This window comes from Bos grunniens, chromosome 4 (assembly GCF_055505025.1).
Source record: "Bos grunniens cultivar Pamir isolate PY7600 chromosome 4, Bosgru_T2T1.0, whole genome shotgun sequence".
Classification (NCBI taxonomy): Eukaryota; Metazoa; Chordata; class Mammalia; order Artiodactyla; family Bovidae; genus Bos; species Bos grunniens.
In genome coordinates this window covers 27,986,750-28,009,823 of record NC_141168.1, presented here as the reverse complement: position 1 = coordinate 28,009,823, position 23,074 = coordinate 27,986,750, and the positions used below count along the sequence as shown (strand labels likewise).

The following is a 23,074-nucleotide window of genomic DNA, read 5'->3' as shown; positions in this document are numbered from 1 at the left end:
GCCCCCAAGCCTTTGTCATTTCACAGCAACTGCATAGTTCCCTGACTGCCCAGAGAGCTGTCGGAAGAGCAGGGGTGGGAGGAAATGGGCTCCACACCCTCTGCTTCTGAGGCCGCTCCTTCCTTCACAATCACCTCTGAATGTGTACCTGGGAAGCTGTTCTAATAAATAGCCTGAGTTGTGTCTATGGCACCAGGAAAGGGGGTGATTTCTTGCATTTTTCAGCTGGTCCTAGCCAAGTCCCACCCTTTTTTCTGCTGCAGTTTTCTCTCTTTTTTATTGGGGGTAGGGTAGCAGAGGACAGGCAGAGAGAACGCATCATTGTAGCCTAGAAACATGAATAGCAGTTTCTTAAAGTGTGAGCCCATGCATACATGCTGCCACAAACGCGGATACCCAGAAATTTTGTATAAGCAAAATACACAGAGAGAGAGAGGAGGATTAAGAATTGGCCCTTTCTTAGCCAACTGCTGCAAAGTGCTGCCGCCTCTCTCCCTGTTCAGTGCCAGGGAGATCACACCCACTCAGTCCCGGTTCCCTGCATTAGTATAAATACTGGCGCTTGAAGAGACGCAGGGTCCCAGTTCAGGCAGCCTGCCTGAATGACACTCCTCAGCTAAGCATCAGGAGACCGACACCCACCACCACCACCGAGAGACACATTTGTTTATTTAGTACCCAGAGAATGGGAGCAGCCCTGCCAGAGGGATCTTTTCATCCCAACAACATTATTGCAGTCCTCTTCAGTCCCAGTCCCCCAGGGTCCCCCCAGTAAAGCTGGTGCTGTCTGACCAGCAGCTTCTGCTGAGGTGGCATTTAACTCCTGGCTGGGTCCCAGGAGCTGAGGTTGACCCATTTCCCCCGCTTTTCCAGGGCACAGGAAATTCGGTTCTACCCCCAACAGAGCCAGGGACTAACACACTTAGCTTGTGAAAGGTGCACTAGAATCGGGGTACTTTTATTTAAGCTAAGGAAAAGTGGTTGACAGCTTCAACGTGTTCCCATACTTTTAAAAGAAATTGAACATGGTCCTCCCCCCCCTTTATTCCTTTATATAGAAATGATTCGGTCAATGCTCATAAGAAGCTATAGGTTGAGGGTCTTACTCAATTTAACCCTTTAGGGACATTGAATTAAAAATTGAACAATATTTATTAAAATACAAAAATACACTTTTCTCACATTACAATCAATGTTCTTTTGTTGGCATTTCCCCACCCCCCACCCTACCCCCCTTTCAAATCTGAACCCTTTATTTCCTTTTAAAGCTAAAATAATAAGTAAAGTTACATCATTAAATGGACCAGCATAACAGAGATCTCTGCCTTCCCCACCCACGCCCACCCTTTCTCCTCCCCTCCTCCTGAGGCAGGCCTGGGAGAGGGAAGGCTTTTGCCCCACTGTGCCACATTCAACAGGACTCCACGGCCAACTCACTGTGCGTGCGTGTGCATCACTTTGTTTGAACTGTGGATTTCAGATCTTTTTTTCTGAAGCATCCTTGGTAAGGAAAGGCTTCATCACTTTAAATGAGCCTGTGCCCTCTCTGTCTCCCCCTTTTCTTCTCTCCCCATCTTCTGCCCCCCTACCCATCACCACAACCCATTGACATCAGCCGTAATAATCCCTAATGAATCAGCATTTAGAATAGTCACCAAATCACAAGCATGAGAAAAGCTTCCACTCCCCCAAGCTTCCCACTCCCGGCCTCTCCTCCCTTTCTCCACCTTAAAACAAACAAACCCTTTATAAAAGAAAATCATCAAATGCCATCATTGTCGACAATCATTTGTCAGATGCTGGGAACAACAGGTGGACATGGCACTATGCTGATGTATGCCCTCCCGTGAATACCTTTTCTCTGTTGCTGTCCGCTCCCATCCCGCTCTGGGACCCCCAGGCCCCTTCAGGAGCCGCCTCCTTCACCTGGGAAGCCCTGAATAGACACATGCCTTGCACAGAGTGGGTTAAGCCCAACTGCAGGAATCTGGTACAATGTGAAAGCATTTGACTGCAAGCTACGCCAGCTCCCTTCCTTCTCTGCGCCTTCCCTCTGCACTCCCGTCAGGCGGGGCGTGCGGTGTCCCAGTGCACAAACCAAGAAGACCTGTGCACAGGGGTGCGCACCCTCAGTCCCTTGAGGGTTTCATTTGAATTTCGGTGATTTTCCTGTTTAAAACACCATGTTACAGATCTGTCTTCCCCTTGGCCTCAGAAGAAAAATTTATTGCCTCTCAACATTCTAAGCACAGTACAAATTCTTAGTGCTTTTTTTTTTTGGAATTTTTTTTGTTTAAATAAGATAAATCTGCAAAGACAGCTCTCAGCCTAAGAAAGATGTCTACAGAAATGGGTAGTCCTGGGTCCTATGAAGCATCTTCTAAAAAAAAAAATGACAGATTCCATCTACCCCCACCCCACCCCTCAGCAGCCCGCACCCTAACTCTTTAGGGATGTTTGTTGGTGTTTTAAGTTGGTTTTATCTTAGCAGTTTTAACCGTATACCAGAAATCCCTTCTGGCCACATAGCAACTTGACTTGTGACTTCTACCCCACAACATTCCCAAGGTAACCCTCCCCTACCCCCTTTAAATAGAACTTACAAGTTAGAAAATAGTTTTGTTTTGAGTTTTCTTTTTTAAATTTTAATATAATCTGTTTCTTTTACCAGCCCATAGATTTAATATATAAGCATATACAAGAAAAAGTCTCTCCCCACTCTGTACAAAAGTTGCTGTCTTTGTGTGTGTGTGCATTCTATTGCATTTGTATAAGTTTTTTTTTTGGGGGGGGGGAGTCATATCTGAGTTTCCTGTACCTTGTCCTTGGTATGGGTCTGAATGATATAAGGTTCAGAGATAGTGGTGACCGCGGGGTGGAGAGAGTTCCCCAGGCTGTTTTCTGTCCAGTGGGCCCCATGTGCTGGTTTGTAGGTGTTGTAGTTAATATGGTCATGAATTGTGGGCAGCACGACTGCCCCCTCACCTGATACACCGGCCGGAGCTGCTGTTGCTGCTGCAGGTGCCGCCGCAGGGATGTCATCATCCACCTGGATAATCTCAACTGTCCGGGCGGCTGTGACTGTACTCCTCTGCTGGTGCCGCTTGCGAAGTTTATAGAAGACAATCAGCATGGCAGCAGCGAGCAGGGTCACTGCCACAAAGCAGCCGATGATGATCTTGGTGGTCTTCATGACTTCATCCAGGCTGGTCTGCATCTTGTCGTTGGTGTCCGTCGCGGTCACTGCCACCTGCTTGGGCACACGGGTGGTCTGGATGAGCACCGTGGTAGAGGTGGTATAAGCCGGCTGGTAACCAGTGGACGTCGTAGGAACAGGCTTGTACTTGCGCGTTGTGTCCTCGGGCGAGATCTCGGTGGTCTCCACTGTGACCGTGGTGAAGAAGCTGTAGTTGGAGGTGTTGAGCTCGGCCGTGCTCACGTTGAGGTAGGCCGAGGCATTGGAGTTGCCCGCCACATTGGTCACCATGCATGTGTATACCCCTGTGTCTGAGAGCAGCACGTGGGAAAAGTTCAAGGTGCCGTCGTTGAGGACGGAGATCCGTGGGTGGCGGGAGGCGTGGCTGAGCACTGTCCCATTGGGCAGCAACCACTTCACAGAGGACATGGGGGGAGTCCGACACTTAAGTTCTGCCATCCGACCCTCCGAGATATTGAGGTCCCGAGGGGCATCCATGATGAAGGGGGCGGAGCACTGGAAGGAGGCCTGGTCCACCTCCACCAGGTAGCGGCCTCGCATGTGCAAGGGAGCGTGGCAGCGGCCACAGCAGGTGGAGTTGGTGGGTATGTACTCCCGAAGCCACCAGGCTAGCCAGAGAATGTCACAATCACAGTTCCAAGGATTGTGGTGTAGGTGCAACTCCACCAGGTACCTCAGGGGGGTGAAGAGGTCATGGGGCAAAGAAGAGAGGTTATTATGGGCCAGGTTGAGTTCCACCAGCGAGGCCAGCCCATCAAAAGCATTCCGCTCAATCAGGCTGACTTGTGAGTTCATGACCCATAGCTTCTTAAGGGAGCCGAGGCCATGGAAGGAGCCAGGCCTGATCTCCGGGAAGTGGTTCCCCGACATCTCCAGCTCCTCCAGCCCCACGAGCGGGGTGAGGTTGGGCATGTCCTTGATGTTGCACATGCCCAAGTTCAGGTACTTGAGGTTGAACAGTCCCTCAAAGGCCCCCTCGGAGATGTACTCCAGCTTCTTGAGCTCCCCCAGGTCCAGGCGCATGAGGGAGGGCACCCGGTTGAAGGCATAAGAGGGGATGCTCTCTATGGGGTTGTTGCGCAGCCAGAGCTCCCGCAGCTTGGACAGGTATTCGAAGGCCCCGCTGGGAATGACCGTCAGCCAGTTGTCGAACAGCTCCAGGGTGTTGAGGCTGGCCAGGCCGTTGAAGGCCCCCACCTCTATCTGCCGGATGGAGTTCCTGCCCAGCTGCAAGACCTCCAGGTGGTGGAGGTGGCGGAAGGTGTCGGCCTGAATCATCTGGATATTGTTCTCCATGAGGTTGAGGTACCGGGTGTTGGAAGGAATCCCCTGAGGGACCTCGGAGAGGCCCCGGCGGGTGCACACCACCTTGCTGAACTGGTTACTACACGAGCAGACGGATGGGCAGTTCTGGGGCCCGGCGGAGGCAGCAGCAGCGATGGCTGCACACAGAATCCACACTTGCGCCGTGAGGTAGATGACGGGGAGCAGGACGGCATTCCAGGTGTGATGCACAGTTACCTGCCACAAGAGCTTCATGGTGTGGCACGTTCATAATTCACCATCGCCTGGGATTTTGGCTCGGAAAGGAGAACCAGCCCTACCCCGGCTTAAGTGAGCTAGGAGCTCCTCTTTCCATCTGGAGAAGGAGGTGGGGAGGGGGCGATTAGAGAGACGGAGCAGATCGGCCGGGAAGAAAAAAAAAAAAAAATCATGCCAAAACTAAAGAGTGGCCCCTCGTCTACCAGCGCCCCCCGCCCAGGCTAGCCCTCGGAAAGCTGGGACTTGCTGTCCCCCGAGGCGACCATCCCCACCCAATCATTCGCTGTCACCTACCTCGGAAGGAAGGAAGGGAAGAACTGGCGTGGTGTCCTTAAGCGTTCTCTGCCGGAGCTGGCCACCTCGTTCCCATTCTCACTTCTTAGTTTTAATTAACAAAAGGGGGGAAGTCGAGGGGGCGGGGAGGTCAGAGGGAAGGGGAGGGGAGGGGAGGGGTGGGGGGAGACAAAATGGCTTCTAGTAAATCCGGAGCCGGCGAGCGGAGCCGCGGAGTTGAGGCGCGCCGGGAGAGCAGAGGCCCGGCGGGCTATGCAGGTGCATGCCCCCCCCTCCGCCCGAGGCGGGGCGCCGCCAGCGCTTCCCGGCTTTGTCCTTGGACCCTGGCCCCGGCACGCACCAGCCGAGGGGGATGCCGCTTCATCGCCGGAGTGTGCCTCCGGTGCCCCCCACCCGCTCCGGGGCTGCTACCAGGCGGGGAGTGAGGGGGCGCCCCGCAGCCTCCCAGGCCGCGCTCGCCGCCGCCGCCGCCGCCGCCGCGCTGCCCCCTCTCCTGGTGTCGGCCGCTCCCGGCCCGAGGCAGCTGATGCAGTCGTTCGCTCGCGGTGCTGCGAGAGTTAAGAGGAGGTGTCCGCCGCTCCTTCGCCCCCTCCCTCTTCGACACACACCCCCTTCTCTCCTCTCCTCTCCTCTCCTCTTAAGGGTTAAAAAGCCCCAAACTGGGCTGAGTTTCCCAGTCCGCCGGCTGCTGGTGCAAAGAGCAGTAATCCGTCCAGCCCCCTGAGGGGCAGCGGCGTGGAGGCAGCGCCGGGATCTGGTCCACCGGCCGGAGGAGCGCGGCAGCAGCGGCGGCGGCAGCCGGGTCGCCCCGAACTGCAGGCCCCTTCGGGGAGTCCGGGGGCGCAGAATCGCCCGCCGCAGCCGGGCCCCCGGCGCACCGCCGGCTCTGGCTTTGTGCGAAGAGAGCGAGTTCGGGGCTCCGGCCCCCGGCGCCTTCAGCGGCTGCGCTGCCCGCGGGCTGCTGTTGCTGCTGCAGCGGCCCCGGCGCTGGCGGCGGCGTGAGCAGCGGGGGTCGCGGCTGCGGGGAACGCTCCGGAGCCCGGGAACATGGTCCCCGCTCGCTAGCGGCGGCGGCGGCGGCAGCAGCAGCGGGGCCCCTGCGCGCGGCGCCCACCGTCTCCTCCTCGCGCCGGGCTCGCGGTGTTGCAGGCAGCAGCCACGCAGACTGCTCTCTCATCCTTTTGTCCTTCAGTCAGAACGTGAATGTACTGCTGACGCATACTGTTCTGGGGAGAAGATTAGCGTGATGCAGTGCTCTTATGTATTAACACCGCTCCCCCTCCGCTGCCTGCCCTCGAGGGGTTAACGCCGGCGCCTTCCAGCGCCGCGCCGGCCCGCGCCGCGCAGCCCCGATCTCCGCGCCTCCGTCCGACTTCCTCCTTCCTTCCTTCCTTCCTTCCTCCCTCCCTCCCTGCCTTCCTCCTTCCCTCCCTCCCTGCCTTCCTCCTTCCTTCCTTCCTCCCCCCCCACCCTCCCCCCCCCACCCCGCGCCCCGGCCGTTTCCTCCCCGCCCCCTCTAGACGCGGGGAGCGGGCCGGGCGAGGGAGCCGGAGTGAGCGTCAAGTGAGGGGCCGCGCGCAAGTCGCAGGCGTTCGCAGCTATTTTGGTCCGATCGGAGGGAGCCGCCGGGTGGCCGCTGATAGGCTGGAGCCGCGCGGGGCTGCTGCGGAGGGACCGCGCGGGGGCCCCCGCCCCCACCCTGGGGCTCTGGGCGCGATGGGCTTAGGGCCCCGGGAGCCGGAGGCGCGGCGGCCCGCGGCGGGGCTACTGCTGTTGGCGGGCCTCCCGCCCCGACCGCGTCATCCTCACCCCCGCCGACTGCTGACGGGGCGACCGGCCGCTCGGCCCGGGCTGCATGCTCGGAGTTCGGAGCTGCACGGGGTTGAGGGCGGGGGGGTGGGTGGCGGACGACGCGGGGGCGGCCAGGGCGCTGCTGCACAGATGCCGATTCGTCCTGTCCACCTCCCCTTCCCCCCCTCCTCCGCCTCCCTCGCACATTTCCTCACCTCGGCTTTAACTGGGGCTTTAAATGATCGTTTTCTTAATGAGGGTTACGGGGGAGGAAAACAGTGGAAGGAAAGACCAAGTGCGGGGAGCTAGGGGAATGACAACCTGGGACAGGACAACCACCAACGGGAAGGATGGAGGTGAACTCCCAGCCACCGCGGCACACCCCGTTGTTCATTCATGCAGCGGAGCCCTGGCTTTTCAACTCTTTGCAGCCCCGCGCCCTTTCCCCTCCCCGTGCCCAGAGTTTGGACTGAGTGGGTCTTAAACCCTCTGCCCCAGGAGCTTAACCAGCTCTTTGTTGCCTGGACTGCCTGGGAAGAACTGCGTAGCAACCTGCCCCTACTTCTGGTGAGCGGAGACTCCGGGGCATTGGATGGACCAGTGTGGGAGAGGGAACAGAACTTGGTGGCCTTTTCCCACTGGAGAAAACGACTGCCCCTTTCTCTGCCTAGTGGGGGTGGGGCCATCTGTGGCTCAGCCCTGGAAAGCCAGCTGGTAGAATACGGCATTGGTTTAGTGATGCTTACCCCCAGGCTTCTTTCCTTGTGCCCCGCCCCTCTCTGCCTTGGCAAGCTTGCTTTTCTACCACCTCCACATGAGCTATTGCTTAAGAAGAGGAGGTCCTGGATCTCTCAGCTCTCTGGGTTGTGCCACACCCTTATCTCAGCATTCTCTGCTGCCCAGTAACCTGAAACCTCCTTAAATATGCCAGGGAATTTTTTAAGTCCCTGAATGGAGTGAAAGCAGTTCCATTGTTGGCAAGTTGGGTTCCCCATTGTTTACCAACATTTTATTATGCATTTGCAGTCAAATAATAATGACGTTAATAGTTAATATGTGTCCTAAAATCACATAGTAAGCGGGGGAGCCAGTCCTTGAACCCTGGCAGAGCTCAGATGTCTAGAACTTGGGTAGTAGAAGTGATTCTCCAGAGTTTTCTCGCAGTCAATAAGAACTCAGGTTTCATTCATCTCCTTCAAGAGTCATATACTGGGATGTTTGTCTGCTGGCTAGATGGATGGATCTGTTTTTGTTTAATCTTCCTTTACCCAGTGACACAGTTGCCATAGTTGTCTCCATTTTGTGGGTGGATGTACTGAGCTCAGGCAGGCAAATAACATACTCAAGGTCATACACTCAGAAAGCAACAGAGCCAGCATCTCAATCCAGCCTTCAAATCCTGAGCTTGGTGTTTTCATCACTGTTAGAAAATGTTCAGTGTGTTCACTCTGCGTAGACTTCATGGCAGAGGCAAGGTGGGGGAACAGTGCATAAAAAACTTCAGTGAGGGACTTCCTTGGCAGTCCAGTGGTTAAGACTCCAAGCTGCCAATGCAGAGGGTCCTGGTTCCATCCCTGGGCTGGTAACTAATCCCATATACTGTGCAGCACACCCAGAAGATAAAAGGAAAATAAAACTTCGGTGAAGGGTATATGAGATGTGTGTAGGATGAAGGGAGAGAGAGGGGGGCTGATAAAGTAGATCTTTTATTTAACTTGTTTCAGTCGTAACAATTACTGTTTGGTGAAAAAATAATTGTGCTTTCAGACCTTGAATTTTAAATAATTATAACTAGGCTCAAATACATATTTATTAATCAAAATCAGAATCATTACAATCAAATTTTTGCCAACAAGAAATAAGTTTGTTTATTCCTGTAGAGTAAAAATCCAGGCTTTGGGATTTGATGCACTCTTGGAAAGCATTTTCTGCCTCCTGCTGGTTGTGGAAGCATTTTCCTTGCAAAAAGTTGTCAGGATGCCTAAAGAAGTGGTTGCTGATTGGCAAGAGGTCAGGTTGAATATGGTGGATAAGGCAAAACTTCATAGTCCAGTTCATTAAACTTTTGAAGGGCTGGTTATGCTACATGAGGATGGGTGTTGTCATGGAGAACCCTTTCTGTTGACCAATACCGGTTGCAGGCATTGTAGTTCTCGGTGCATCTCATCCATTTGCTGAGCATGTTTTTCAGATGTGATGGGTTCACCAGGATTCAGAAAGCTGTAGTGGATCAGATTGGCAGCAGACCACCAAACAGTAACCATGACTTTTCTTTGATGCAAGTTCGGCTTTGGGAAGTGCTTTGGAGCGCTTCTCAGTTCAACCACTGAGCTGATCGTCACCAGTTGTCGCATAAAATCCACTTTTCCTCATACATCACAATCTGAGAAATGGTTTGTGTTGTTGCATACAATAAGAGAAGATGACACTTCAAACCCACAATTGTTTTGATTTGTGGTCAGCTGGTGAGGCAACCATTTAGAGCTTTTCCATCTATCCAGTTTGCTTCAAATGCATTTGAAGCATTCTACATTCTACCGACTGTAGAGTGGTCAAATGTTGAGTTCTTTGGCAACTTCTTACGTAGTTGTAAGAGGGTCAGCTTCAATGATCCTCTCAGTTGGTCATCCTTTTCTGATGGCTGGCCACTGCACTCATCTTCAAGGCTCTTGTCCCCCTTGTAAAACATCTTGAACCACCACTGCACTGTACATTCGTTAGCAGTTCCTGGGCCAGTTGCGTTGTTGATGTTGTGAGTTGTCTTCGCTGCTTTATGACCCGTTTTGAACTCGAACAAGAAAATGGCTTGAATTTGCTTTTTGTCTAACATCATTTCCCTAGTCTAAAATAAATATAAAATAAACAGCAAGTAGTAAGTCATTTGCAAAAAAAGAAAAAGCAAGAAATGCACATTAAAATGATGTATAACACACATTTATTTAAGAATATATTCCAATATATTCTAATAACAGCAAAATTCAGTAATGCAAAACCACAGTTACTTTTGCACCAACCTAATGATCAAAGAAAGAAATGGAGATTAGTTCCATCTGGGTTGTTAGTGGCTCTGTTTGCTGTCTTAACTAAGCCCCATTTGCACATCATCAGCTTCAAGCAGGACGTGCATGCGTGAGTGGTAAGTCACTTTAGTCGTGTCCGACTCTGTGCAACACTATGGACTGTAGCCTGCCAGGCTCCTCTGTCTATAGGATTCTCCAGGCAAGAGAACTGGAGTGGGTTGCCATGCCCTCTTCCAGGGGATATTCCCGATCCAGAGAGAAACCTGCATCTCCTGCATTGGCGGCAGGTTCTTTACCACTAGTGCCACCTGGAAAGCCCTCAAGCTGGGCACTCCCATCTTACTCACAGCTGTGAATCTAGCCTGTCATGGATCCATGGAGAAGAGTCAGAAGTCTACTATTGAGAAGTTCCTCTCTGTGCCACAGCTGGGTCTGAGCTGGTAGAGCTCTAGAGGAGACCCTAGCCCCGGGTCTGGATGGTCCACTGGAATACGGCTGCCCCTCCCCCTCGAGGAAAGAGGAGCCTGCCTGGCTGATCTGGGCAAAATCAGGCCCCATGTGTTCAGCGCCAGGCCCAGCAAATGTTGTGGAGGTGGATGGAAGGGTAGGATCAAACCAATACTTAGTAATGAGGCAGTCTCCTGGTAAATATTTGTGAGTGATATTGATGAGTATGCCCAAGCTTCATGCAGCCCATGGAGTCCTAGATAGGATGGCTTCACCCTTTGTAGGCCAGCGAGGCTAAGGGAGCATCTTGGAAACTATCCACTGGACGAGGGAGGCTGTGGGGCCATGGCAGCACACACAGCCCCTTTGAACAAAAAGCAACACTGGAACCTCTAATCCTGTCACTTGAGTATCATCCAGCCATCTGTCTGTTGCTCCTCACAGTCCCTGATTCTGACTACTTCCTTGATTTGGAGTGGTGCCATCAGGGAATAAGAAGAGGAAGACTTACACTTGGAGACGAGAGAAGGAAGAACTCCTGTGCTGAGAGTGTTTTCACTGGTGGTTTCCCACAGAGAGACTGCTGTGATAGAGCTGGAGAAGCCAGTCAGTGATCAGGCCAGGCTGTGTCAGCAGCTGGGTCCCTGCACAGAGAGTAGGGCACCTGAGCTCTAATCCCCTTTCTGCCACTGATTAGACACGTGACAAATCTTTAACACAGGTCTAAACCTTAGTTTCTTCATTTCTAGAATTAAAGGAATGGACTAGAAAATTCCTTCCAGCTCTCATACTCCATGATTCCCAGCCTTCCCCAGATACCAAGCTTTGTGAAGAAGGTTGATCCTTTGGGATTGTAGCCAAGTCTTGGATATGCGCCATGAAGTTGAGAAGCAGATGATTCTTTCAGTTGAATCTAAGAGATCCACAGTGCCAAAGCAGAGATCCAAAGCAGAGCAGACTGTATTTTCCCAGCTACTAAAAAGACTCATAGGTCACTGAGTGTTAAAGCTAAAAAGGATCTGGAGATCATCTGGACTTAACCTCTCATTTAACAGATGTTATTAATGGAGTTCAGAGAGGCATAGTGACTTAGCTAGAGCCACACGACTAATTAATATCAGAGTCTGTGTCAATTCTGAGCTCAGCCCTTCAGTCAAGATGGCAGTGTGTGGCTAATTGGCATTTAAACCTGGGGCTTGAAGACACTTCCAAATGCCTGTCTTCTGTGCTTTTGTATGCAGGTGCTCTCGTTATACTTTGCTGGGCGGGGCTAACCATGGTCTTCCACAGAGCCATTCTGAGTGACTTTGGACCCCTAATAAGAAGTGGAGGAAATAGTCATACAGGGGACTGGCTCTTAGGGGACCTGGGATACTTGCACACATGCTCAGTTGCTCAGTCGTGACTGACTCTCTGCCACCCCATGGCCTGCAGCCCGCTAGGCTCCTCTGTCCATAGAATTTCCCCAGCAAGAATACTGGAGTGGGTTGTCATTTGCTTCTCCAGGATGTCTTCCCCACCCAGGCAGGGTTCAATGCATCTTTTGCATCAGCAGGCGCAGATTCTTTACCACTAAGCCCCCTGGGAAGCCCCCCAGGATAATTGAGCTCCTGTAAAGCCCACAGTAGACCACTCCCCAGCCTGACCTGCATCCCTGAGGCATTATCCTCAGCAGCCACTAGATGTCCATGCCTCGCAGGGTTTGCCAGGAGTGAGCAGGGTACTATCTTGCCTCCAGGAGGCTTTTGGGCCCCTTAAGGTAGGTCCATCCGTGGCAGGAAAATCACATGTGTACTCCCTGCAACTCTGGCTCCTATTTGCAATACTGTTAGGCTGCCAAGCCCTACTCAAGCACCTTGTCTATTTTTATACATTTTATGCTGCCATTCTAACTAAGAAAAGAAAAAGCCCACAGAAGGAAAAGGGATTTGGAAAACAGGAGGAAAGAAAAATATAGAAGTTGACCTTCACAAAGGGAAAGACACCAGTTGATTAGTGAATTAGTGACAAGACATAAGAAATGGTCTGTAAGGAAACAGTCACCTAAGGCAACAAACGTGTGTGTGTGTGTGTTTGCATCTTCCTCTCACTTCCACCCACCTGCACAGATATCCCTCAAGAATCAGTGGGTCATGAAGTTTCTGTTTAATGAATAAAGTCACCATTACAAAAAAGATTGTTTTTCTTGCCTGTGATCCTATAGTGAGCCCATGGCCATGCCACTACTACCCATAAAAAAGGAATGGGTTTTATTCCTTGAGCCTGATGCTTCAAGGTGACACAACTGTTCTAGAATCACCCACTCTTCCCAGTGCCCTCAAAACCCACTGTCCCTTTCCCCCAAGAAGGATGTTGGAAGAAAATGGACAAAAAAGCTTCTGGCAAGTCCCATCCAGAGCAATTTGCAGAAAGCCTTAGAGAAGACCAGATGCTTCATAAGAATGGCAAAGAGCTAGAGCATGGCAAGGCCTCTTCCTCTTCTCTGAGGCTAGTTTGCTAGGACTTCCCGTTTCTTTTCAGGCTGCCAGGTCTGAGGGAAGGGAGAAACCTCCCAATGCCCTCACAACTGCCTCTGTGGAATAAACAGTTTGTGCCCATTCTGAGCGCCATCACCAGTGTGGCCAGACAGCCCAGAGAGGACCAGCCAAAAGCCTTGGAAATGTACTCTTCAGGTGCACTAGCCTGCTACAAGCCCTATGGTTTATCCTTCCCTTTAATTGCCTTCACGTGGCAATGACAGTGATGTTGACGGCAACATTGCCTGGAGCGTTGGTTGGTTTCCATGCTGATCATCACAATAGCTCTGCAGTGGAGGTACCATTGCTGCTGCTGATGCTGCTAAGTCGCTTCGGCCGTGTCCGACTCTGCGACCCCATGGACTGCAGCCTACCAGGCTCCTCCATCCATGGGATTTTCCAGGCAACAGTACTGGAGTGGGGTGCCATTGCCTTCTCCAGGAGGTACCATTAGATTCCCCATTTTGCAGAAGAATTTAGGAAGCTTTCTCAGAATCACAGAACTAGTAAGTAACTTTATTGCTAGTAAGTGACTTTAAAGCTGACATAACAAATTACCACATATTTGGTGGTTTAGAAAATCACCGTTCTCTCACAGTTCTGGAGGCTAAAAGTGCAAAATCTGAAAGGGCCAGCCTGGGCCTAGAGGGGAACCTGTGCTTGGTGTTTTGTCTGTTCCAGCCCCAGTGACCGTCCTATTCCTTGACTTGTGGCTGTATCACGGCCATCTCCTTGGTCATGTTGACTTCTCCTCTCCTGTCTGCCGCCTCTGACATACAGGGACACTTGCCATTGAATTTAGGGCCCACCTGGACAAGCAAGGGTGGTGTCATTGCAAGAGCCTTAACTTAATTGCATCTGCAAAGACCCTTAATTTTATCTGCAAAGACCCTTCTTTCATATCGGGTAGCATTTACAGGTTTGGGGTTTGGGGCATGGGCATTATCTGTCTGGGGTTCATTCAGCTGACTGCAGTGACAGAGTCTGGTTTCAATCTCAAATCTATTCAGCATTCAAATTTTAAACCACTGTGATAATGTGATGTGCCACTTAGGAAGAGAAGTGGGAGGGTATATCTTAATCACCAGCAGATAAGTCCTCTGTGTTCCTGTGCTTGTGAGGGGGAAAGGAGAGCAGCCAAGTATGGGTCATGTGGCCACTGGGTCTTCACATTGGAAAGCGAGCAGGTTCCCTTAGTCAGTGCAACGGGAATCATGACATGGACCAAGAGAAGGGGGCAGGTAGAACAGAGAAACTCACAAAATCTGCCTTGATTCGTCTTTGTAATACTTTTCTCACTCTTTATATGGCCTATTGGTTTTTATCCCAAAGATCTTAGAACATCTAAGCATTTACCAGTAGTATTAGAAGTACCGCTTGGCACTGCTACAAAATTTGGCTCAACTGTAGCTAAGTCACAGAAATGTTGAGTTTCATACTCATTGGAGATTTAAGAAAAGCCTAAAGAGCAGAGCCTAGCAGATGTAAATGCAGATGTGGGAGTGAGAGTTATGAGTAAATGGCTTTTCAAGTATCTCCAGCACAAATTGGATCCTTAACCAAGAGTCCATGCCTGCAGTTAAAAGACACAGTGGTTTTATAAATTTATTCAATTTATTCATATTTTGGTTGGTGAAAGCCCAAACACTTCATTTCCCCCAACTGAGTCCTAGAAAATATGTTAAATGAAAGAGGGAGAGAGAGAGAGTGAATGAATAAATCCGATGGACAGAGAAGCCTGGTAGGCTACAGTCCATGGGGTCACAAAGAGTCGGACACGACTGAGCGACTTCACTTTCACTTTCATGCATGCATACATACTACTGGGTATCATACTGTAGTGGAGCTTATAAAAGTACTCTGGAATCAGAGAAACCTGGGTTCAAATCATGGCTCTATTTGTCTACTTTGTATATGCTGTGTATATGAGCCACTTCTTTAAGCTTCAGATTCTGCGTGTGTATAGTGGGATTGACAACTGTACTTATTTTGTGGTTTTATCTAACCAGCAGCAAGGAAGGAAAATCCATCAGTCTCAGCTAATAGTAATAGTAACAGTAGCAGTAGTATTAAAAATAAGGAAACTAGTATAGGAGAGAAATATTTTTAACCAAAGTCAGTTCTGAGAGGATCCATTTTTCATTTTTTCCTCTCTGCTTTTGGTATTACCCCTAATTTAGGCCTTTCAGTTCTTCATTCAAGATATCAGGTGTTTTTCACTGTTTGTTTTTAACAGTTTTGAGATAATTTTAGACTTAGATACAGGTTAAACATAGTCAGATTATAGGTTACGGTCTTCACCTTGCTTCCTCTTATGTTAACATCTTATATCACAGACTATTTACTCAAAACTAGAAGTTAAAGTATTCAAGACATAGATTGTTCCCTCTTTCCCTCGAAGTCTATTCTCTGCAGCCACCTAAACAATCTTTGTGGTGCTGTGTCAGATTATGTTACTGATTTGCTTGGAATGCTCCAGTGTTCTTCCCCCTCATAACTCAAATAACAACCAAGGGACTTCCCTGGCGGTCCAGTGGTTAAGAGTCCTCACTCCCCATGCAGGGGCCTTGGATTCAATCCCTGGTCAGTGAACTAAGATCCCGCATGCCACGTGGGCCAGAAAAAAAAAGAGACACATGTGACACAAACACACATGCACAAACGGTGCACCGTGGACCACAGGCCCTCAGCCACGTGCCCTGGCTGTTTCTGTGCACTCATGTTTTATCATCTTTCTGGTCGACCCCTACCCTTCAGCTGCGCTGCTCTTCTTTCTTTTGGGATATTCTGAGCTGTTTCTCCCCTTTAGGAGTGAGAGTTATGAGCAAATGGCTTTTCAAGTATCTCCAGCACAAATTGGATCCTTAACCAAGAGTCCATGCCTGCAGTCATACACAAATATAACTCTTCTGTCTGGAATGTTCCCCCACATCTTCAGGTGGTCAGCTTCTTCTTGAGCAGGTCTCTTAAGACTTTCCATGACTACCCTATCTTTAGACTACTTCAGTAGCCCCACCAATCATAGTCACATCCCTGGATTTTACTCTCTTATTTGATATACCATTATCTGAAATTATCTTGTTTACTTGCACATCCCATAAAAGCAGAGACCTTCCCCATCTTGTGCCTAACACTTCTATCATAGTGGGGAATTAATTATTTCAGAAGGAAGAGGACTATTTTTTGGCCCAAGTGAATAGGAGTTCAGGCCTCTCTAATGGTGTATTAAGAACCCTAACCCTACTCCATAAATCTTTGAAAAGATAGGTGTGAAATGACCAGTTTTTTGTTGTTTTTCTTTTTTAATGGAAGTTTAAGGAAGATCCTGATGACCTTAAGGTTTCACCAGTCCTCAGTTTTTAAAATTCATAGCCCCTTGATGACAGATTGATGAGCAGGAGTTTTATGAAAGTATCATCGAGGCTCATGGGCTCCTGGCAGTTGTGGGTTTGTGAAGCATGAGCAGAAGCGTGAGTGTAGGTACACAAATACGCTTCTTTGTGCTCATGGACACATGTGCCTGTCATTTTCAAATTTGCTAAAGTACATTTTCTCCAAAGGGAGTGAGGGCTGTTGAGCCTGAAATAGGGAACACCAGGACCGTAAGATCAAATGCTTTGAAGTGGCTGTGCCAACGCTTTTTGCTAATTAAAGAATGTTAGGACAATCACCATGAGCAGCAGTAAAAGGCGCCCCATTACCTCGCTTTATGGAGAGTCGGGTAAATTTAAAGGCAGCTATATATATCCCACTGAGCGCCCGAGCTACAGTGCAGTCGGTGGGCACCCGACTGGGCCACGAGAGGAGCCCCGAGGTTCTGCCCAGGGTCCTTATCTCTATGAGCTGTCCATCCCTGGATTTTACATGGCTAAAGAACAAATAATTCCATCCACAAACTCTTAATTTAAAACACTAGGTGGGGTGGAGAGGGGAGCAGACAGCTATGTGGAGAGTCTGACTGGGAGCTTGGCCACCTGGGTCCTTCTCCAGCTTTGCTGTTGACTTTCTGTGGCTTTTGCCTTGAGGAAAGACGATTCTTCTCATGTTGTGACTCCATTTTCCTTAACCATGGGTGTGTCACAGAATTTGTTTAAAAAACAGTCACATAGCTTAGGTCTGTTCTCCGAGGAATATTCTAGGGCCCCTTGTAGAGCAGCTCCCTGCTTCAGAGGATACCTTATAGTTTAGAGAGAGTGAACGAGATGGGAACACACTTTCTATACTTACCCTCGAACACTTCTGACGGAATTTAAGAAGCACTCCGTTTGGAACGTGTTCTGTGTTTTTCATCTGTTCAGTTTGGCTTGCAACCTGTTGTCCTTTTCTGCTGTGTCTTGTAGGTGTTTCGTGGCCTCCCAGCCATTCTGATCCCCCCAGTTCAGAGTAGTGCCAAGTTGGCACTGCCTTCTCTCTGCCCGGCTTCTTGATCTGTTGTTTAGTTTCTTCATGGATCAGCATCTTTGGCCATCAGGCTGCCTCAACGCAACTCATTAATTGTTTCCAGTTTTATGCTGTCAGCTTCAGCTATAGCTCGGCTTCTCTTCCTTGCAGCTGGTATGGCCTCGGCTCATCATCCAGTACTGGCCTGGCGAGGTGGGTTCATTTGTTTCATCTAAGGAGTTTCTGAGGGAGACTTGGAGGATCCCAAATGAGAATGAAAATACGGGCTTGAATTTGTCTCTCGGTGACTGTTGTGACCGTCCTCAGCCTACCCCCTCCTTCAGCCAAAGGCCAGGCTCTTACCTTAGAAGCCTCGCCTGGAGCCCACACCACTGGCTTCCCCATAAGTCATGGAACGACCGATGGGCAGGTTGGCTGACACCCAGGTTCCTGGAGGCCGCCTACCTTTCTCATCGCACGAGCCTGTTCAGGAGTGAGATCTCCCCAGCCCCCAGCCGGCTCTTAATCTGTGGTTTTGGAAACAGTTCTGTCTGCACATGCTTCCAGTGCAAATCACCCTTCTGTCTAGAGGAACTAGGAGTGAGTGAATGTGAAGTAAGGGAGGCTGGGCCCTTCAGCTCCTCTGGCGGATGTAGAGGGAAGAATTCGAATTCCCCTGTTGGTTGGTTGGTTCATCTGTCCCTCCTAGCCATACTGTCTCTCTGTGTTTTACGTCTGGCCTCTCTCACACGCAGTTCTGAATTTGGCCACAACGGAGAGGTAGATTTGTTTGTTTCTACACAAGGGTACCAGGACTACCTCATTCTCCTTTACCCCAGAACGCTACCCACCCCCTGCCCCCGCCCGAGTATCCCTGTCTTTTCCGTTCTTCCTCGCTACCAGCCAGGAATGCTAAGCAGCATGCTCTTGGGAACCTGTCGTGTTGGTCTGCTTGAAACTATTTTTCTGCAGGACACCAGACTGAAATGGCTCTGCTTCTGATAAGAGGTGCTGAGGCCCCGCTTCTGTCGGACCACCAGCTGGGGATCTGGGCGCCTCCTACTGTGACGCCTGAACGCTGGCCACCCGGCTAGGGGAGCCCCCATTCTGTATCACTGTCTTGGTGTCTGGGGCCAGTTTGTGTGACAGCCCAGTGAAGCTGCTTGATTTGTATTCAATGCACAAGCCCTTAAAAAAAAAAAGTCTGAGAGGAGCCCTGCCAGCCAATAACTCTGAAAGGATTCTTTGTGTAAGTGAGCAGTCTCTGGGCTGGACACCCTCTGTCCCCGCTCCACTCCCCCCCACCCCCACCCCAAAACTGGCCTCTCTGGCCCAGTGACTCGATGGTGCTGTGGAGCTGGCTCTGAGCCCTTGGGGATCGCTCCCCAAGGGGAGACCATCTTGGGGTCCCAGGCACACAGAGCAGCTTCATCTCCATCCTTCCTGTCCTGGCATCTGACAGTCTGCCTCCCAATGCCAGTCCATGGGATCCATTCAAGGCCATGTGTGCACACGAGCCAGTAAGTGAAAAAGAGAGAGATGAATATGAAAAGACCAACCAACCAACAAGTCGGAGGCATTCTAATTCTCCCCTCTAGCGGAAACCTCCAAGAAGAAGATGGGGCCTGTGTCCAACACTCTACTCTAGTGGGGCCCAGCCCAACAGAGGGCAGGACCCTCTGTTGGCCTGAGCCTTCTGATTTCCTGACCAATTAAAGCAGTCTTTCGCTCCCACTGTCTGTAAAAGGACAGAAATGAGACCCTCTGCCCTGTACCCCTGGGAGCTTCATCAAATTGAGACTAAGAAGAACTCCTGCTCTGATCAGAGGCCAGGCCGGCCTCTGGCCTTCAGCACCGCCATCCGCAATCCTGCCCCATGTTCAGGGCAGCCTAAGGGATGGGCTTCCTGCCAGCTCATCTCTCTGTCTGAGTCTGTCTCTTTAAGAATGGTATTTGTTATTAATGAGTTTTCTAAACACGTAACCTTCACTCGCTTGCTTCGGTCAATAAGACCATTCTTGTTAAATACTGTTTTCTAGGAAGGAGAAGACTTCAGTAGGTGTAGAGGGATTTTTCTTAAGACTCGCATGGGTGCCTGGAGGAATGGTCCTGGCACACAGAGGTTGGGGGTTTCTCAGTCTTTGGAGGGGGTCTGACATGTATATCTCTGTTAGGCTGCTTTAGTTTGTGAGAGAAGCCAAAAGGATGGCTCAGCCATGGCCCATCATGTGGTCCATCTCAGAGCTGCTCCTGTCTCCCCGTATTTCAGTGTCCCTGGGTTTCTCATTCTGGTTCCACCTTTGCCGGGGTTAGAAACCCCTTTGTCTTGTTTTTAAGATACTGATCAAGGGCCTGATGGTCAACTGGACCAAAACCTCAAAACACATGGTTTCCCCATATTAGTCCGCTGAAATAATTATACTTGTTGTAAACATTGTACTTACACTAACTTTGCAGCTCTTCTAAAGGGTGCCCATTAAATATGACAGTGTAACCAGACAACTTTTTAAATCTTTTTCTTTCAGAAACCTCTAGGAAGGGCTTTGAGCCTGAGAGAAGCTGTGTCAGGGACCAAAGCTAACAGAGTAGGGTCTCCTGCACTGGCCCCAACTCAGCTTATCCTGAGGAATGTTTGGTCCCCAAAAGGAACAGGGACGTGGCCCCACACAGCAACCCAACTACAGACTCAGTGCAGTCACATGGGGATTCGTGAACAAGAAAACCCGTGAAGTATTTCCGTTCGGCTGAAGGGAAGTTTTTCCCAGGCCACCTCCTGTCTCCAGGGCCCCTCCGCCTCACTGGGGCCTGTGGCACTTGTGGTTGGGGTGGTAATCACTTCTCCACACACGCCGTCAGGGAGCTATGTGGCCCTGATGGGTAGCACAGAAAGATTTGTTCAGGCCCCGTCCACCAAGGGACAGGCAGGCTCCCGATGAGACAGCTTTGTGGACAAATATAGCCCTGCCTGTTTCAGAAACCTTTGTCCCCCAGAGCAGGTCAGGTGTGAGCAGAGACTCTGAAACCAGTGACTTGAAAGCTGGTTACCGAGGAATATTCTGCGTGGGCCCTATGCATGTACAACATGCTTGTTCTTACACGCCTTCCCTGTTCTCGCTTTGCTGGAATCGTTCGTTGTTTTTCTCCCAAAGAAGATAATAAAAGGGGGTTTAGAATAAGGAATGGAGAAGGCAATGGCACCCCACTCCAGTGTTCTTGCCTGGAGAATCCCAGGGATGGGGGAGCCTGGTGGGCTGCCGTCTATGGGATCACACAGAGTTGTACACGACAGAAGTGACTTAGCAGCAGCAGTAGAATAAGGAATGGGCTCATCTTCCCTTGCTCCTAACCTCCCCCGCTCTTTTATTCCTCCTCTCACTCCTACTCCGGAACTTACCATTTCAGAGAGCCTGCGACAGGGACTTGGGGTGGCCTTGCTGTCGTCCTCAGGTATAACAGCCCATTCCCCTTCAGTCCTTTCTTTTTCCACAGGCTGTGGAGTAGAAGGAACAAATCTGCTTCTGGATTGATGGGTCTCACTCAGTCACTGCATACGTTGGTCTCTGTGGCCTGCTAATGCCATTTGAGTTTCTAAAAGCCTTACTTTGCAAATCCACTTGTGTCCTGGGTTTAGCTTCTGATTACAGGATTAGCAGAGATTATACAGTCTGTCTGATATCTTCTGCAAGCTTTCTATCAGATTTGTGGCTGTGTGTTGAGGAATGTGTACCTCGATAGATTGGAAACTAGAGGCAGAGATGGACTGATGGGGGAAAAGGGAAAAAAGAAAAGGGATCTCATGTAGAGAATTGGTGTGGTGTCAGTCCTGGTATTTGAACAGAACCAGGTATGAATCTGGAAACCTAGATGTTCTCTTCATATCTTGGCTTTCCTACTTCACTTGTGCCCTCCTTTTTGGACTGACTTTTCCTCACCCAGACTCCTCCTCTTCCCCACCCCAGTTGTTGCACCAGAATAGAGCTCTGAGCCGATGCTCTGAGTGGCACCAGAGCTCTCCTGGCATCAGCCCTTCCTGTGGCCTTCACCTTGTCAGTTCTCATTAGATGGCAACTCTGCAGTTGTACATTGAGGACCCTGAGAGACTGAGGGGAAAAATGACAGAGATGGGTTTGGGACACAGAGCAACTCCTGTGACTCAGAAACGTTAGGGAATGCTAGTTTCGTCATGGAGATTAATGTGGGAAGGGCGCATAGGTCACTTTAGGCTACAGGTGTCTCATGCTACAAGTTATGGACCATCTATGCTGGAGACCGACCTCACATAGAAGGTCAGTCCCAAAGTAGGGTAGCTCCAGGATGGGTTAATGTAACTGAGATGTGGCCCCAGGTCAGCCTCAGGCACCTTAGTTCTCCTCTTCTCTGTTGAGCCATTCCCTCAGCTTGACCACAGTTCTTTCTTGGCTGCAAGATGGTTGCCATAGCACCAGGCATTGCATGCCCACACACCAGTCTCCAAAGTCAGGAGAAGCAGCAGTGTCTTATTTCTGCATCTCTTTTTAAAAGCAAAGAAGTCCTTCCCCACATGCCTCTCACCTGACTTCCTCTCCTATCTCACTGTCCAGATTTGGACAACAGTACTGAACTGTGGGACCAGGAAAGAACTGTGCTCCCCAGCCCCAGTGATGGACTGAGAGCAGGTACTCAAAGGGTCCATGAATTTGGATGGGAGAAAATTATCTCTTTATTTTTATTAACCTCTGACTCAAAGTTAACATGTCCTTTGAATGTGAATGTAAGTAATCATAGTAAAACTAGTGACCTATGATTTTATCACCAATGGAAATCACAAGTAATTTTATATCATGTTGCAGTATTTGCAGGAATTTCAACATTGTGTTAACTCTTATCACTGCCTTGAGATTTTAGATGTCGGACCTGTTGCTCAATCTTGTTATTTGGTGTGTTAATGAAGAAGTACATATATTGACTAAATCCTGACGTGGGTGGGTTTTTTTTTTTAATATTTTAATAACTTTCGGTGTAATTCATTTCCTTTGTAATCCTATGTGTTTTAATTAACGTATCCAAAAATACTATTCTGTGAAGACGTGCACAGGTTTCCCTCGACTGTCAGCAAGTCCCAGGGCACAAAAAATAACAGATCAGTTTGTGTTTTCCTGAGTCCCACGCAGATTTCACAGGGAAAAAGGGCAGGGACTTGCCAGCAGGGGGAAGGGGAAATGGCTGTTGAGTGGCAGCCATCAGACCTTCCTACAGCCGGTACCTGTAGACTCAGGCAGCAGAAGTACCACCAAGTGGTTCCAGCCCTGCTGTTGGCCAGCTGCATTTAATTTACAGCCGGATCTCCCGAACTTCAGGTGTCCATTATACCATCTATGAGCTATTGCCAAGTCCAGATATCCTCTATACTGTTATCTCCTTCATGTTTTTCTTTAAATCACTCTGTTCTTTCTGAAACTATTTTAAAAAGAACTCTTCTAAATGGAAGCACATCACTTATCGTAAATGAAAGGAAATTTTAAAAATAAATACAGAGATTGCAGATCAGTGTTAATGAATTCTGGCTAAATCCTCTTTGCCTGCGAGGCTCTGAGCCTGAAGTCCACTGTTTTTGTTAGAGATGCTAAAGGCAGATTAGCAGTAAACCAGAACTTCTTCCTTAACTCGGTTTGTGATTGTCATTCAGTGTCCTGTCACTGCCCCACCAAAAATAATTCAGTCCCTTGGAAAAAGCAGGGTGATGATAGACGCTTCATTTTATAGCTGAGTGACCCTACCTGCAAAGGGAGTGAGGTTAAGCCTGACTTAGTTTTCATGAACATGTCATCTCTTAATAATCACTTCTTTTTAAGAACTCACAAACTGCATTTCAACCACTGCTTCTGGGA

The 23,074-nt window shown here is 49.8% G+C and overlaps 2 protein-coding genes and 1 long non-coding RNA gene across 8 annotated transcripts in view; 1 reads left to right on the top strand and 2 right to left on the bottom strand.

The window, feature by feature from the left end:
* SND1 (staphylococcal nuclease and tudor domain containing 1) overlaps positions 1 to 23,074 on the top strand; it is a 421,555-nt gene that overhangs the window by 353,762 nt on the left and 44,719 nt on the right. The window lies entirely within an intron of this gene.
* Positions 1,798 to 7,078, bottom strand: LRRC4 (leucine rich repeat containing 4). Of its 3 annotated transcripts, none has more exons than XM_086395779.1 (3): positions 7,060 to 7,078; positions 5,054 to 5,137; positions 1,798 to 4,856 (listed from the first exon to the last, which is right to left on the bottom strand). In XM_086395779.1, the coding sequence occupies exon 3, from the start codon at positions 4,754 to 4,756 to the stop codon at positions 2,798 to 2,800; it is 1,959 nt and encodes a 652-aa protein (XP_086251905.1). In that variant the 5' UTR covers positions 4,757 to 4,856; positions 5,054 to 5,137; positions 7,060 to 7,078; the 3' UTR covers positions 1,798 to 2,797. The 3 variants fall into 3 exon arrangements, with proteins under 3 accessions (XP_086251905.1, XP_086251907.1, XP_086251906.1); XM_086395781.1 differs by having other exon boundaries at positions 1,798 to 4,738; positions 7,060 to 7,074; XM_086395780.1 differs by lacking the exon at positions 7,060 to 7,078 and having other exon boundaries at positions 1,798 to 4,738; positions 5,054 to 5,166.
* On the bottom strand, positions 9,456 to 10,932 carry LOC147373858 (uncharacterized). The gene is made up of 2 exons (XR_015162195.1): positions 10,823 to 10,932; positions 9,456 to 9,686 (listed from the first exon to the last, which is right to left on the bottom strand). It is a non-coding gene; the product is annotated as an uncharacterized LOC147373858 (long non-coding RNA).

What these genes read in the sequence shown, in the direction of transcription:
- LRRC4 (XM_086395779.1), bottom strand. Translation starts at nt 4,756, where the DNA reads ATGAAGCTCTTGTGGCAGGTAACTGTGCATCACACCTGGAATGCCGTC.